This window comes from Tachypleus tridentatus, chromosome 7 (genome assembly GCF_004210375.1).
Source record: "Tachypleus tridentatus isolate NWPU-2018 chromosome 7, ASM421037v1, whole genome shotgun sequence".
Taxonomy (NCBI): Eukaryota; Metazoa; Arthropoda; class Merostomata; order Xiphosura; family Limulidae; genus Tachypleus; species Tachypleus tridentatus.
This window is the reverse complement of record NC_134831.1, coordinates 147,342,829-147,360,940: the sequence shown is the minus strand read 5'-3', so window position 1 is coordinate 147,360,940 and position 18,112 is coordinate 147,342,829. Positions and strand designations below refer to the sequence as shown.

At 32.6% G+C, this 18,112-nt stretch overlaps 1 protein-coding gene across 1 annotated transcript in view; it reads right to left on the bottom strand.

Annotated features, from left to right (window-relative positions):
- Positions 1–13,277: 13,277 nt before the first annotated feature.
- The window catches only part of LOC143256856 (type 1 phosphatidylinositol 4,5-bisphosphate 4-phosphatase-like), a 29,560-nt gene continuing 24,725 nt past the window's right edge, over positions 13,278–18,112 (bottom strand). The window contains exon 8 of the mRNA XM_076514639.1: positions 13,278–17,641. Coding sequence (XP_076370754.1) covers positions 17,556–17,641 — 86 coding nt within the window. The 3' untranslated portion in view covers positions 13,278–17,555. The remainder of the gene's footprint in view (positions 17,642–18,112) is intronic.

The window sequence follows — 18,112 nt, the reverse complement described above, 5'->3', positions numbered from 1 at the left end:
TTGCTGAGGAAAGCTAAACAGTTGGAAATTACTTTATGAAACCTAATTTAACTGATGTAATTCATTCTGACCTCATCATCCCATTGACTTTTGCATTGCTTCATTGGGATTTGAGGCCAAATTTTTCAATGATTCATCAGCCTTAAACTAACCTCTCAGCCTCCAAATTTGTAATTATCATCATCACAACTCTTCCTCTCATCAATAAAAGGTCTTCACCTTCATCATTTGTAGGTGAGTATTACAATAAAGCACAGTACTGCATTATTTTGTTTAACATATATTCATTTACAGGATATCACATGTGAATGTTATTATATTTATGATTTTATATCTTTAGCTCGTATGCCATACTCTATATGTGTAGCGCTTTTCATTTGTATGTCAAAAAATAAATCTATGTATAAGTATTTGTCAGAAACTTAACACAGCTGTTTTTTTTGTATCCTACTAATCATATAAATTATTGAGTTCCTCCAACACAGATTTGCCAAACATAGCTTGCTCAAGGAATTTATCCCAAGGGTTGGAGGAAGGTCTACTGTAGTTTTAATACAGTGTGTCTGTGCCTTCATAAAATTTGGTAGGCTTTTTATTATTTTGTACACAAAAATCAGCTTTTTAATGAAATATTTAAACCAAAAATTTGTCTGTGAATGTATCAAGTATTTGTTTTGAATAGTCTATATGCAAAGTGATTTTCATGTTAGGATTAAAAATACTTTTCTTCATTTCAAAAATCTCAGATTGGATTTGTGTATTCTTTAAAACCTCCTAAATACATTTCAAATGTTTGTTTTCACTAAATCTTTCCATTTTGTTATTTTCTCTACCCCAAATCTGTACAGTGTTGGCTAATTTGACCGAGCTAATAAGCAAGAAAAAAAATTAAATTACTCTCTTTTTTTTTTTTTTAAATGACTTCAAATTATATGTTCTATATTTCAGGGTTGTTTATATTCTAAGAACTTGTAATGGTTTTGTACCTAAAGTGTTACTTATTGTTTTGTGTTTTAGGTTTAATTTCATAGTTTTGTAGGTTTGTTATTTTTGTGTACTTTTGTTAGTTCATTGGTAATGAATACTTTCTCTTGGTATTTTTAGTTTGTTTGTTTGTTGTTTTTTTTTGGCTACACTGCATGACATTTTATGGGTTCCAAGGGTTTTACATGAGGGTGTTTTGTACATCATATTACTTGCTGGATCTCCAGACTCACCATTACATGGACAAATGGCTTCTGCTTGCCTCTTCCCATGCCAAGTCAGTCACTCAAACCCACTTATTTCTTTCAAAAGCTATTCAAGTGAAGTTTCTCATCAAGTTGGAGAAGTCTTCTACCACTCTCCTTGCAGTTTCCTATCCATTTGAAGGTTTCTTTCATTTACTGTCTTTGTCAAGCCAAGTTTTCTTCACTTTGGCTCTGGGATATGGAGTGGGCAGTCATGAAGGCCCTATCTTCTTCTCTCTCTGCACAAAATATTCTATTCTTGAACTATCCCATCTCCCTTTCATTTGGGATTAGGGCTATCCTTGCTATATGGCTTGACAGGGACTTGACCCTTCCTCTGCCTCATTTTAAGTCTCATATGTTCACAGAGTCTTTCTTGGTGGCTTTTGTTGAGAGATTTTAAGACAGTGACCAGTTAAGAACACTACATCCTGGAACCTTTCGTATTTCGTTGAGCTCTGTATTGTTACTAAGTCCATATCTGTCTTTTCAAACTCTTGATCTCCTGTACTGGGCCAATCATGTGCTAGTTTTGATGTGTTACACCCTTATGAAAATTAATTGAAACAAGACGGAAAATTACGATTTTTTCGTGTTTTATTTCTAAGAATCCAAAGATTACTCACAAATTAATACATGATATGACCACCTTTATTTTTCAGAAGATCATTAATCTGCTTTGGCATCGAGTCCACGAGTTGACTGTAATCGTTACTAATTTTTGGATCGTGTTACCACACCTCAATTATGGCCTCAATTAGCTTATCTTTCGTATTACAGTCTTTTCCCCGAAGTCTTTCTTTACAGATCACCCAACGATTTTCAATAGGATTTAAGGCTGGAGAGTTTCCAGGCCAGTCCAGCACCTTTATTCACATTGTAGTCATAAAATTCTTCACAAGTTTTGATGTATGGCACAGAGCTAGATCTTGCTAAAAATGCCAGATCCATCAGGAAATCTCTTTTTCAATTCTGGAATGACTCTTCTCTGCAAAACTTCAACGTATGGTGGTCCTCGCATCATACCTTCTACGATATGTAAGCCTCCGACGCCATAGTAGCTGAAATAGCCCCAAAACATCTTCTTCAAGGGATGTTTTACGAACTGATTGATATGAGATTCTCGAAGTTTCTCACCTGGACATCTGCGAACATGCAGACTTCTTTGACCCTATACGAAGAAATGAGTCTCATCACTGAATAACACCTTCCTCCATTGTTCTTGCATCCAGTTCTTGTATTTCAGACCCTATTTATACCGTTTTTTTTCATTGAGTTGGTAAGAAGTTGTTTTTTGACTGGTCTCCTTGCCCTTCTAACGCAGTTTCGAATGACGTAATTTCATCATATATTCCTAAAATAGATCGACTGTATTGCAAAACACAGCTAATGACGCTGTCTGTGTGAAAAAATGATTGTTAAAGGAAATCAGCTGATCCAGCGAGCCTACACCGGCCACCATGCTGAAAATATTGTAAAATGACCATTTGTTTCAATTAATTTGCACAAGGGCGTATGTTCCCAAAGTTATGAACCTTGTTGCCTATCACCTATCATGTCCCTGCTAGGTTCTTCCCATGCAGTAATTTCTTCATCCTTGGGTATTTTTGTTGGTGTTTTCTGAACTGCAAATACTGCATATACATGTGTTTCCCACTCACTGGAATGACAATCTTTCTTTTTTATATCCAGTTCCTTACTTCTCAACTGTGGAGGTAGATGTTTTTAGTCAAGTTTGGAGGGGTCTTTCACTGTATGTCTGTCCTCTTACCAGACTACTGCCCTGTGTCTTTTCCTTTATTCAGACCACTCCTTGTTGTATTTTGCTAGTTCCCCTGTATTGACTGGCTCAGACATGGTACCCACTGCTCTGGTTTTCACAGGAACAATAGCCCCTCTCTCTGTCCTAATCACTCCTCCAGCAACTGTGATCAACTCTCAATCTTCATTTGACTTTTGTCCAGTCTTGTGCCTCAGCTCATGGACTCGCTCTTCTGGTAGAATCTTTCCTTGCCTTGCTATTCGCCTTACTTGGTCTATTTGCTTTGGCTTCCTATCGTACCATCATTCTTTTCCTCCTCTGTCCTGGTTCATCACCTGATTGTTTGATCAGGGTTAACCTGTTTTAATTGTTGCTCTTTATAGAGCTGCCATCTTTCATTCTCCCACTTCCAGAAAGTCTTCTCTTCCCCAGTTATATTTCTCCTTTTCTGTTGCTTTCATGTGATCCAATCGCCACTTCCTTTGTTATGTTATTCTTCACATCTGTTTGCCTTTGACTGGGATAAGTCAACATATTATAATTTTGTATCTTATTTGGTTTAGGTACATCATATTTCAGGATCTCACGTGATGGCGGTTGTTACCTGGTCAGGTATGCTGAATATTATATGTTAGCACTAAACCTTTATACTTCTATAACACTCACTGTGAAAATAGGGTGTTTCTGTAAGACCATTGGCTGCTCATCCAGTGGTGTGTTTCCATCTCTCTCTTTACATATACAGTAAAACATGTCCAAGTCGAAATCGCACGAGACCGAGTAAAATTTCCGGCTTAGAGAGTGAAAATGCATTTCTTTATATATAATTATTGAGCGGAACGCTATACTTGTTTAAGTCAAGGGAAGTAAGACGTTTGTGAATGAAGTTATACTGTTTATGCAATATTTATTAGAATACGAACAAAAATAAGCATTCAAAATATAAATACACAAACGTTTAATCACATTTATTTGAAGATAGTGTCCAGTTTCAACTGTTTCGTTTTTTTAATGGGCTTTCTCATGCGGTTAAAAGAAAACGCGAATTCTACGGCCTTTTCATGAAGTTCATTTTCTTCCTTCATTTTTGCATACAATTTGATAGCGTTAATATAATTTAACACTTGCGATGAAGTAGGAATTTCTATTTCCTCACAATCTTTTCCATTTTGTTCATCTGAAATTCTCACACTGTTACCATCTTACGATTCTATTATATATTTTAAATCAATTTCATCAGTTTTAGTTAAAACATTCTTGTCAACGTTCAAAAAACTTTCCGCGTTCACAGAATCATCTGCATTTGGATTTCATTAGAATCTTCTTAACAAACAACTTTTAAAAAATGAGGGTATTAAGTAAATTTCCCCACATTTTAAAATTAGGGAAGATAGGAATTTATTTTTTCGTAAGAATTACATAAAAGAGTAGAATTTTCCACTTAAAAGACAAATATATTTCTACAACTCATGAGGGGCCCGGCATGGCCTAGCGCGTTAAGGCGTGCGCTTCGTAATCTGAGGGTCGCGGGTTCGCGCCCGAGTCGCGCCAAACATGCTCGCCCTCCCAGCCGTGGGGGCGTTATAATTTGACGGTCAATCCCACTATTCGTTGGTAAAAGAGTAGCCCAAGAGGTGGCGGTGGGTGGTGATGACTAGCTGCCTTCCATCTAGTCTTACACTGCTAAATTAGGGACGGCTAGCACAGATAGCCCTCGAGTAGCTTTGTGCGAAATTTCAAAAAAAACAAATCATGAATCAAATTTAACTGGAAAATTAATGACGGCAAAAAATTTCGTTTGTTTTGAATTTCGCGCAAACCTTCGCAAGGGCTATCTACGCTAGTCGTTCCTAATTTTGCAGTGTAAGACTAGAGGGAAAGCAGCTAGTCATCACCACCCACCGCCAATTCTTGAACTACTCTTTTTACCAACGAGGCGCGGCATGGCTAGGTGGGTTAAAGCGTTCCACTCGTAATATGTGGGTCGCGTGTTAGAATTCCGGTCGCATTAAACATGCTCGCCATTTCAGCGGTGGGGACGTTACAATGTGACGGTCAATCCCACTATTAGTTGGTAAAGGAGTAGCCCAAAAGTTGGCGGTGGGTGGTGATGACTAGTTGCCTTCTCTCTAGTCTTATACTGCTAAATTAGGGATGGCTAGCGCAGAGAGCCCTCGAGTAGCTTTGCGCAAAATGTAAAAAAAATTACCAACGAATAGTGGGATTGACCGTAACTTTATAATTAGGAGATTTGACGGGGTCAAAGTTCATATGCATCCACTCAATAAGAAGAATGCTATCATCATCATACATATTGATTATGCAATAACAGTATGTTCTTGACCCAAGGCACTCCGTTGTTTTTGGTTTGAGATGACCGCACTTGTGTGACGGGGGTATGAACCCCCAACCCTTGGATTACGAGTCGAGTGCCTAACCACCTGGCCATGTCGGCCCAACGGCAAAAAAAGGAACAGAATGTATTTCAACAATACTTACTCTAACAAAATGTCCGAGAATTTATTAATATTTAAAGAAATTATTATTTAAATAAGAAATTAATATTTAATCAAGAACATTTTTTCCGCCTTATTCGTGTTCTTTTTATACTCGTTGATAGTTGAAGTAGGTGAAAGATAGTTTTCCGTTCGCGTTACGCAGGTTTCGCTAAATAGAGGGCCTTTTATAAAAGAAATTTTAAGATAATGCTGCAAGATCTGATATTTCCAGCTTAGACAGGTTTTACTTATATTTATTTATTTGTTATTATCACTGCATCATATGGAAAGGGCCACCACTCATGGATTTCATGAGTAAAGCAGATGAGAATTTTTGTCTATCCCTACTGACCAGCGATTTTTACGGTCAAGGTCCGTTTTATTTTCAAAACAGGGAATTGCAAACACCAATTCTACTGTCTCCAGTGTGTTGCTCCTCCAGACTTTCCAACACATATACCTTCCTCTTTTTTCTGGTGAAACATGGAGATCTTTGCCACTTCCAATTCCCAGTTGCTAAAGTGGTGGACAATGAATGTTTCTTCAGGAGTGGGGTTTGTACAATTAACTAAATCAAAATTCATAGTTCTTATGCATCCACTCAATAAGAAGAATGCTATCATCATAATACATACTGATTATGCAATAATAGCATGTTCTTGACCCAAGGCACTCAGTTGTTTTTGGCCTGAGATGACTGCACTTGTTGATGACGAAGTACATTTCTTATGCAAGACACTTCCACTTAATGTTTTCTGCCTGGGTGGACCACATTTGACATACTCTAATATCCCAAGGTGCTTCTTCGGGATGTTTCTTCCCTGGCTGTCTGCACTTGTTGTTCACAATGTTTTTTTGTTGTTGTTTTTTTATGTAGTATGCTTCCACTGGGTGTTTTCTGGCCAAATAGATCACATTTCACATGCTCAATAAATATTTTTGCTTGGGCAGATCACACTTGTTGATCACTATTTAGCTTGTGAACAAAATATAAGAAAAACAATCTTATGTATGGTGCTTCCACTGGATATTTTCTGCCTGGATAGAACATACTTTACATAATCCAACATATACCAAGGTTATTCTCCTGAATGCTTTGCTTGGGTTGAGCACACTTGATTATCATATACATATCCAAGGTGCTTCCCCTGGATGTTATTTCACTGGGCAGACCACACTTACTGATCTTATAAACTTGTACAAGGTACTTCTAGTGATGCTTTTGACCAGATGGACTGCACTTAACATCATATATCTCCATGGATGCTAGATGCTTCTCCTGGATGTTTTTGCCAAAGTAGGCCTCTCTTGACCTATTCATGTATATTTTATGGTCCTGTAGCTCTAATCACACATACTTATATCTGATTATCAGGCACCTGTCTAAATTGTTATGCTCATGTTTGTTACGTATGTGGATGACTTGGGCATTATGTTATTCACAGGCACATTCTGTATTCTATGTATCTCTTACTGTGTTCATTACTAGGTGAAGGGAGTACCTGTTCCAGAAAACGTGCTGTATCCCACACCTGTTCTTTCATGACAGTTGTTTTTAACTTGTTTGACAACTGTTGTGCTATCACCAAAATGTGGGATTCTAATTATGAATGAGAGGAGGTAGTGCTATTTCAGAAATTAATGACTTCTAACATTGAAAATGTATATCCAATAGGTACTTATCTCCTCTCACCCACTTCCCACCCTTTTTCCCCATTGATATGCCACTGTTTTTAATTTGTATCTCCCAATTCTCTTAAGTAAGAATTTGCTGGAATGGTAGTATAGGTGGCACAGCATGATTGGTGGATTGTAGTCACATGATCAGCACATGTTGCTGCAGTGGTGTAAAAAAGGTATGAGAGACTGATGCATTGTTGAAAATTTTAGCAATGCTAAGAGGACAAATCAAGGTCAAGATAGCATTGGATGAAGGAGATAAGTACATATTGGAGATAAATTTTCAGTGTTAGAAAATGTTAACTTTTTCTTTACAGTCTCACTCAAGAAATAACCAAAATAATTAAAAATAACAGTATCTCGTTGTTTTATAAACTAAATTTTAACCTGATATCATTTTAATCCAGTCAATTAATCCAAGAGAGTTACCATCTCCTTCCAGGTGCATCCATAAGTGGCAGTTATTGCTATAGTTTCTAAATACAGAGTCTAGCTGTGAATAATGAGTAAGCAGCTGTGGACCTACTGATGTTGCAGATATTCATTCAAATGCTTCATAAGCCCAGAGAAAGAACAATGATGATCAAAACTCAAACATCTACAAATACCCTCCTTCACTGCTGCCTTGTGGGTTAAACTAATTTGTCATAGACTAAGGGAGTAAACCAAAAACAAACTAGTCAAAGGCAATGGGAACCACCACTGTAAATTGCAAAAATGTGATGGCTTACAGAGACACACATAAAGATATCAGCATAAAGGGATACTGTGTTAGAGCACCTCTCTTGTTAGGGATTATCACAAGCAACAGGTGATACCAAAGTTACTGTTTGCAACAGGGACATTGTAATTGCAACTTGTTATATGAACAATGTTCTACCAAGTAAAATTAGACAGTATAAAGAAAGTGGTGGAGACAATGGACATCAACAAATTGTGGAAGTGATTTTTAAAATAAAGATTACGATGAAGAAAGTTTTGAGTCAGATCAGAAACTAAAACACCAAATCCGTTTACTTAAATCAGATCCTGAAATGAAAAAAAATACATAGTGTAAAGAACATGTTTAGCTATGTAGAATATATAACAGATGTAGGCTCTGTGGGAACCATTGAAAAAATCTTAAAATACTTTAAAACAGAAGAAATTATCCTTGAATGAGTAAAAAAAAAAATTACACAAGGCATCCAAGAACTCATAGAAACTAGAAGACAATTAAAACAAGACCTAAAAGTGTACTGTAATGAAAACAAGAACTGCTATAACCAGGGTCAAATGAAAAGAAAAAAACAATTTATTAATTTTAACAACAACAGAAGGACAAAACAAAACTTTCAAACAACTAGAATACAAAGTTTATCACTTACAACAACAAAAAACACAATACATGAGTGAATAGGACTTAACACAAATGTTAATGAACAATACAACATAAATATCAGTTATAATTTTTTCAATAAATAAAAGATTCAAGAAAAAGAACCAGAAGAAGAAAAAATCTAATTTCTGTCCCAAACTTTAAACAAAAAGATCAATAATGATATGGAGTAACAATTGGTAATAACACTCCCTTACTACATCTCAGAAACGTTGAAGCTCATGCTAGAGCTTTTATTTAGTCATTGGACCATGAGATTACATCTTGTGTGACTGGCTATTACCATAAATTTACATAGTCTTTCACATTAATATCTATATGTATCTGCTAGGAAAAGCTGGTATGTGTGAGCTTCATAATGATACATACTTACTCAAAATCAAATTCATCAGCTAGAAGCTAGGTTAACATTTTAATGTAACTAAAAATTCATAACTAAACTGAAAGATAGATGGGATAATAAATGAATGATAAAACCATAACAAAATAAAAACAGAATTTTCTATCACCCTATAAAGAAGGTAGAAAAAAAAAATGCAAAGAAAAGCAAAACTCAAACACCAATGCCAAAAACTAGAGAATAATTAGAATGCAAATACAAAATATTTCCATGAAGAGACTAAGGAAGCAATTTGGAAAACACAGTGTTCCAACAATAGATAAAAAAAGACAAAGGGTAGTATCATCTTAATGAAAAAGGTCTGATTATTTTTAAGAGTACTTTTAGAGGTAAGAAATCTGGAACGAAAACGAATATTGGTGGACCACCTATTTTAAAAAATGAAATAAGATGCATGATTAGAAAAATAATACATCAAGTCCAGACAGAATATCCATTGAAGAGATCCAAGTCATGAATAAATTTGGAATATATTTATCAATATTCTAATAGACTTGAGTAAATTGGTTATTGTTGCCCTAGCAAAGAAATCTGGAACAACTGAATGTGAATTGGATTGCACAATCAGCCGAATGAGTCGTGACTAATAGTTATGTTGAGGGTAAGGAAACTAGGATTGCCATATTTATTATACAAATGCTCAAAAGAATAATCATTGAAGTTAAAAGAAAACTATACCTCTGTTTTATTTACTATACAAAGGCTTTTGATAAAGCAAAATATGATGAGTTAATTTATTTGAAAATTGATAGTGACAGCCAAGACTTTTGTGTAGTCTGAAACATATATCAGAATCAATCAGCAGTAATGAGAATAGATAACAGATTGAGTCAGTTCAGAAAAATAAAAAGAGGGGTTAGATAAAGATGTGTCTTATCACCTGATTTATTTAATATTTACAATAAAACTATCCTAAGAGGCATTAAACACACAAGTGGATTAAGCGTGAGCAGATACAGTTGGAACATCTGATATGCAGTATCTCTTGAACAAATTGGTTTTTTGAAAGTGAGGTCAAAGTTTATTCCTCACTGTGAAAAAGACTGAATGAATGGTCATATCAAAGACAAAAATAATACCACATTGTAATATGCAAAGCAGAGGAAATAATATAAAACAAGTTGACAAATTTAAGCATCTTGGCTTTACCATAGTAGGTGGATAATCCAAAGAAGAGAATAGGAATGGTTAAAGAGGTTTTCAAAAAAATGAATCTAATATTAAAGAACAAAAACATTTCTACAATCAACAAACTTCAAGTTCTCAAATTTTATATTTGGTTTATTCTGCTAATATCAACGTATGTGTTGGGTGGAAATGAAAGAAATTACAGGCCATTGAAACAGTTTTGGAGTAGAATGCTTGGGATAGCATGAACTGAAAAAAAGATTATAAATTACAAACATCGAAAGCAAAGACAAAATATTTTAATCAAATGATTTCACTGTATTGCACAAAAATATTTTGTATTTTTAGGAAATGTGGAAGTTACAAAAAACTAAACTTGTAACTCCTTAGACTCTTTCTGAACTTATATATATATAAATTTGGCATATTATGATTTTTAATCAAAGCAGTAAAGTCAGCAAGCTAAGTGAAATGATCAAACAATTAAGAAATTAATTATTCAATGACTCCCATTCTCCAACAATTGAAGCTTAGTTTATTTTTATAATACTTAAAACTGCAAAGAGATTATTTCACAACATACCTTGTAATACACAGTATCTCACCATGATCCATGGTGGAAATTCAGATTAATGTATATATACTTAATTTCTTGAAGGGGATTAAAATATAACCAGGGAAGGTCAGAAACTTTAGTTTCTTCATCTCACTACATGAGTAAAGATTAAGTGGCATGTAACTAGAGAATGTTGGATTATTGTGGAGGAGTTTTTGATATTGGGCTAACTTGTGGATTGTCTCAAGACATTAAAAGCATTAAACTGATCTGGAAATATAACAAAGGAAGAAGAGATTCTTGAAGACTGTGCTACTGTTTCTTGAGAAGCTGACTGCAAGAATATGGAGAAGTAGTAGTGGTTGAAACGTGCATTTGTTAATACACAGTGGCAATGCCAGTTGGTTTAAGCTATCATTGAAGAAAGCAGAGCAAAGAGTTTCTTACCAAATACACATTTTTGTTTGAAAGGTTACTAAACACACTACAAGTTAGACATTTAAAACTGGTTTTATCACATTAACTGGTAAATTTAGGTGAAATAAAATAAGAAATCTGATGTATACAATTATTTTTTAAATGAAAAAATTTTGAAAATTGGATTTTCTTTTAAGTATGCTATACTGCAATATTAGGTAGGGCTGGGATCTATGGATTCAGAGCTATGTTTGTTTTCTTAGCCTTGCACCTATAATTTTAATTAATGGTTAGAAAAACAATTGAAAGTACTGAACAACCTTGGTAACTTTCCAAATTAATTAATACATGCATACATAATAGTTGTTAAATTTGTCGCATTAAGATATATAGATCTAAGTCACAAATGTTTCTTTAAATTATCTAGATTAGTATGATTACAGAGTTAAAAAAAATTTTAACATCCACATGGCTGAAAGGAAAAGCATGTTTGGTGTGATGACAATTGGAACCCACTACCCTTAGATTATGAGTTGAGCACCTTAACCACCTTGTCATGACAGGCCATTGGATAAGAGAAGTGGTATTTATCATCGTATAATTAGTTTACGTTTCGGTATCAATTGTTGATTTTATTTTACTTGTTTATGAATTTATGTATTGTATGAGATGTAAAACATTTTGAAAAGTTATCAAAGTATACTAGAAAATACTTTTTACGATGATGAGGTGACATTTATATTTTATCTGTTTTTTACTATTTTAAAGCTATTTAAATATACATCCTAATCAGCACCTTTATTTCATCTTATTAATGACAATCAACTCCTTAAAGTTTATCAATCTGAATGGATAGTTGTCTATTTCAGCTTGGTGGCCTGGTAGAGGACCAGACTCAAAATACTACTGTGAACTCTGTATGTATTTCTTATAAGGATATTAGGCCCCATAAGCATTGCTTTTTCAAAAGTTTCATATTGTTACAGTTGGTAACTCACATGTGAGATGATTACTTTAAAACATTTACGAGGGTTCCAAGGGTACATAAAACGTATGTTGGTAAGACATTATAAAGCCACCACCATGAGCACACTAACAAATAGAATTAAATGAAAACTTTTTCAAAAAAAGAAGAAAATGTAGAGATGGCTAATAGTCTTTCTCAAACAATAAAGCAGGGATTGCACTTGCATCATCCCTACATAATAGCACCTGTTAAAGCCTGTATTTAACAAGTTTTTTTATAATAACATCAACTTTGTGTAACAAAGCTAGCTTCAAGGGGTAATAACATCATCATTTACACATGAATTATGATTTAAAATTACTATTAATTATTAATCATAAAAACAGGTACTCCATTTGAAACTATATCATCTCAGTGAAATTTGTTTACATCACTGGTTGGGTTTTTGAATTATCATGTTATAAAAACAAACTAAAGAAAGAACAAGAAATTCAGACTTTTTGTTATGATGTTTAGACATTCCTAGAATTTGCAACTGAATCATTAGATATACACATTACTATAAAAGGAAACGCTGTATAGCACTGTAGGTTTCTAATTACTTGAGGAAATATTTAAAGTACCATTTCAATGAACACTGAGACATCCCTACATAGGCAGTGCTACTGCTTACCTCAAAATTTTTTGAGACAAAAAGGAGCTTATTTGCTCATCAAGAAAGTTCCTTCAGGTTTCCCAGCTATACCCACTTCTTTCTACTCATGTTTTCATACAGTCTTTTCTTGAACTTGGTTAATGTTTCTGCCTCCAAGACACTTGAAGGCAGCTCATTCCAAAAGCCAACCACCCGTTTGAAAAGTAATTGTGTCTAAACTGCAGACAAACATCTATGCTGCCAAAATTGGAATTTATAAGCCCTTGTCCTATTGATTTTACTGCAACACACAAAGTTTAACAGATCTATATTTTCACTACCCTTAACTTTAAACACCTCAGTCAAATCCTTTCTACACAGAAAATATATTTAGAGATTATAGCCTCTCCTCATGGGACAATCCCAGCATATCATCCTGGTGGCTCTTCTGTGAACCTTCTCTAACATGGCTTTACATACTAAAAATATAGAACTTCATTTCATTTTCACTTTAACCTACCAAGGAAAACAAATTTCAGAAATTTTAGAACCAGGTAGTCATACATATTTCTGTGTGCATTTCACTTTTGACACTAAAGCAATAACACAGAAAAAAAAATGCCAAAAATCTTTTCAACTATCTTTATTTAAAACTAACATGTATTTTTATACATAAAGAATAATATCCTCAACCCAAATTTCTGAGTTTGAATGTATTCAATAACATAAATACACTTTATAAAGTGTTCAGTATATATCACTTTTATTTCTTCAGAACACATGCATAATTGTTGAGTATGATCATAGTTTTCTTGTTTGATAAAATAAGTCACCAAGTCTATTCATGTACATTTTAGTTGAAGCAAAAATACAGTATTCCTAATAGAAAAGGGAAGTCATTATTCTTTCTAAATTGTATCCTCTTCATGTTGTTTTTAGTTTGTGTGCTGTAGCTACTGTTAGTTTCTTTCATTTTAATAACATTAGTTTGCCTTTGAAGTACAAAAGATGCTTTAACAGCCCTTTAATGAATATTTATTTTAACTGTACATTGTTTCTCCAAAAGAACAAACAAATATATTTTGCAAAATGTAGTTTTATCATGGAATTTAAATGAACTTGCACAAAAACCTTATTATTAAACACTCATTTAAAGGATATGAAACAAGTTATCCTAAATATTTCTTGGTAATGTTTTCACACTCCTATTAACTGGTCATTTTGATAACATATTCATATTCCTATTAGCTGATTATGGGCAAATTTTAAGCTTTGTGGCAAAAGTAAAAATAGCATATTAAGAACAAAAAAAGAAACAAAGAAAAAATGTTAATGTGATTACAAAGAATGCATATATATGTTTTAAAAAAAATTAATAGTAGAACAAGCAAGATAGTTTATTAAAAGTTCATATACATATATTTATCTCAACAGCCATTGGTATCTTTCAATATATATATAAAATGTTATTCTGTGGTTACTACGAAACATAGCATTCAGCAGAACATGATACAATACACATTTGAGTTCGTTTTTCATACAATATCTTCTAAAAAGTAGCATTTGTATCTTATAATTCTTAACACTACTAAAAATACAACACATTGCTGTAATGTAATGAAAAAAAGTTTTAATTTTATGATCATTAAATACAAATACTCCAGTTTTTCTTACTTTTTCAAATGTGGAATGCTTAGCAATGCAAGTCTAGAACCCATAGGGGAAAATACATCACATTTTTGAACAAACTTATTTGATATCAGTTGTATATATATTTCAGGAAAGATAATATTGTGGTGTCACATCAATATACCAAGAATTAATATGTTAATGGCAAGCAATTTGAATAAATAAAGAAAAAACTGTATATTTTCCTATGGGTCCAAACTTCTGGGACACCCTGTAAGTAACTGATACTATCCAAAAGGACTATCTTATTATTGCACACTGTTTTTACATCCACATACATTTACACACACATAATAGAATTATTATATATAATACAGAAATCCAATTTTGCTACTCCACCAAAACATTCTATGAAAGAACATGCCTTTAAAAATTTTTTTATTACATATACAGTGATACAACTGCACCAATGGTTGTTTATCATATATTAATTTTACTCTTAACTAAATGTTCTGAAACATTAATAGTAAATTTCATTTTTTCAGTTACTCTAACATCTGTACTGTTGAAAAAAGAAAATAACCTACAGTATCAGTATTTATTATTCCCATTTACAGTTTTAAGGAATATTCTTTCAACCAAGACAACTGAAAAGAATTGAGTTATATATATAACACAGTCCTTTTTTCTTTAGCTACGATATTTTTTATTCATTTTTTTAATCCTATCTCCTTCAAGATGCTGCCCTGTTAGTGGCTTAGCAATAAGCTTGAGTGCTTGAAACACAAAATCGGGTTATATTACAGATGGGGCACATTGCAAACAGCTCCATTGTATAATCTTGCACAAACATTGAGACATGTTTATCATCACAATATTGAGTTTTAGTATTATCAAGCTGAAATTGAAAGCCCTAATATCTGATTAAAGTAATTAAATTTATATTTATAAATAGAATAATTATTACTATTGAACATAATGGAATTGAGCTCAGTATCATAATTTTTTATAGATTAATTCAGAAAGGAAACTACTTTTAAGTGAGAATACTTATGTAATTTATATTTTCTACCAAGTACATGATACTTCAATGCATAATATTACCAAGTGTTTTTTTCTATGTATGTTTTATTCCAGTAAAAGAATTGGATTTTTTCTCACAAAATATAAAGGCTACTCTTATTTTTTCACTTCTCTGGGCTTCTAAAAGCCATTTGACACATTACTCTAACATTCAAGAGTCTGTACAAGAAGAGGTTTAAGTGAATCAATCACAAATCCTTTATACATAAGTGTATTTCAATAATGCTCCTTTAAGAAGGTGAAATGGTAAGTTAAGGTACCTGCATTATAAATAAAGTCAATTAGAAATTGTGGCTCTTTAAAAAAAAAACGTTATTTAATTTGTAATATCCAGTTAATACTTTATTGTAATAACTTAACAAAATATATTTTAACAAGTTAAATAATGCAAGCTACCATACACAAAATGGGGTTTATGCTGTTCATTGCAGCATTTAAGTGCATGGGAGTTCAATTTCAGTACAACAGTTTTTTTTTAATGATATCCTTCATTCTACATAATAGAAATAATATCTGGTAATCATCTGATCATTTAATCACTTACAACATCACTAAGTTATTTTTGTAGTATTTAAATAATGAACAAGATAATCTTACTTGGCTCCTAAACACCAAATAAAAAATTTTAGTACAATCCATCAAAAAAATATTCAGTCACTGGATGTCTGCATCATATTTCAATTCCCCTGACATGTAGTTGGAAAGCAATTCAATCATTAGCCTTGTGATGATAACTACGAATGACTTTGACCAGTGTTATTTAATGGGCATGTCATTAAGCTATGTTAAAGTCTAGGAATTGTCCGATAAATGCTTTACACTAATAAAGACTAAACATTTGACAATTACACACTTAAAATATATATCAAATTTTTCATATAGTCTTAACTTTTATTCTGCTTTGATAACGAAGTTTAAAGATCCATACTGATTTCTTTTATGTATTAAAACATAATACAAGCACAGAAGAAGAATCCACACAAAAAATAGCAATGTGTAAATGCTTCTGAAACCCAACAACTTGTAACTACAGAAACAATGGTAACATTGTTTAATTTATCGTAAAAACTTGTATTACTTAGTTTAAATGTGAAAACATTAGTTCTGACAAAAAAAAAACATTATAATGCACATTTTGGGTCTTTTCAATGTTTCCGCTATATAGGTAATAAATGCATTTTGATTATTTAATTTTTGCATAATACACAGTTAAAAAAATGTTGGCAAAAAAAGTTAGAAATTATAATAATTTGCCTTGACAATAAGTTCCAAGCATAATTTCAGATACTGAAGTCACAAATATTTGAAACATATTTAAAGCAACATACGTGTTACACTTCTTTTCAGTAAAACAGAGGAAATCTGCAAAATTCTGAATATGCTTAAGCTATATAGACAATTTAATAAATCTATTACATTTTTTAAAGAATCAAGCAAATTTATGTGAATGTAAATATTTTATGTTGCCTAGAAGTGAACTGTTATGCATGCATGTTTCATGACTGAATAACCTTTATGAACTTCATATATATATATACTGAAAATTTTTTCAAAATTGTGCCACACTAAACATTTTATTAAGGTTTCAATGTCAATTTCTTTTATTATGTGTACATGAAACCAATTAAATACTTTTCTACATCTTGAATACATCAGGAACTTAACATCATACATTTCTTTAACTGCACTAATGGCTTATAATCTCAACCACACAGCAAAAATTGCCAAAGTAAATTACATCTAAAGCAAGCAAAAAATAAGTCAAAATAAACTAATTATAAGTATCCTATTAATGAAAAATAAGAACACATTTTAAATATCAAAACTACACATATAAACTATTAAATAAAAAAAATCTACATAAAGCAATATTTACATTGGAAAAGGAAAAAAAAAAATTAAACCTAACTGTATAAATGTTACAGAAATACATTTCTCAGGTTTACAAGAATGCAAAAATGTGAGATATTTGTTCAATATACAACTTTATTTGAAAGAGATGGTTGAACACTTAGAATAATTAGTGTTCACACCATCTGGAAAAATATGTCTCTCTAATAAGTATCCCCAAATATTTGTATCTTATAGTTACTCAAAAAAAAAGGACACAAATCATAGAAATGAAATAACTGTTCAGTAATGGTGAAACAGCACTTCTCACAGTAGTATCACAAGCATGGTGTCTCACCCTAATTTAGGCAGTACCTTCAACTGTACTTACTCTCATGGTGAAATAGTAAATTGAACGAATAAAGAATACAGCAAAAATCAGAAAACAACCTGAAAAAAAGATTGTACATATTAAGTCTTCACAAAAGAAATATCATTTTCTTTTGCAATGTTAAATCATTTTGAAAAATATGTACAAATTTACAATGACATTTCCTATGTAGGAAAAAACAATTTCTACATACAAGATATATGTACATAAAAATGTGTTGACTACTGAGTAAGTATTAGTTAACTTCTTATAACTACATTCAATAGAATGATACCACAAATGGAAGGGACAACATCCTGAAATCCTTCATGCACTGCCATGTGCCGATGCAACTGATGTTAACTTTAGTCTAATAGGTGACAAAAAAATCTTGGTTGTGCCAAACTGATCAACACATTCCCTGAAGAAAAACTGGACCAAAAAAAAGTAGCTTTCAAGCTCACTGGACCAAGCATGTAAAGAAAGCTCTTGGGGGATATACCACATTCCATAAAGTGACTCCATACACTAAAGATGCTTTAAAAATTAGC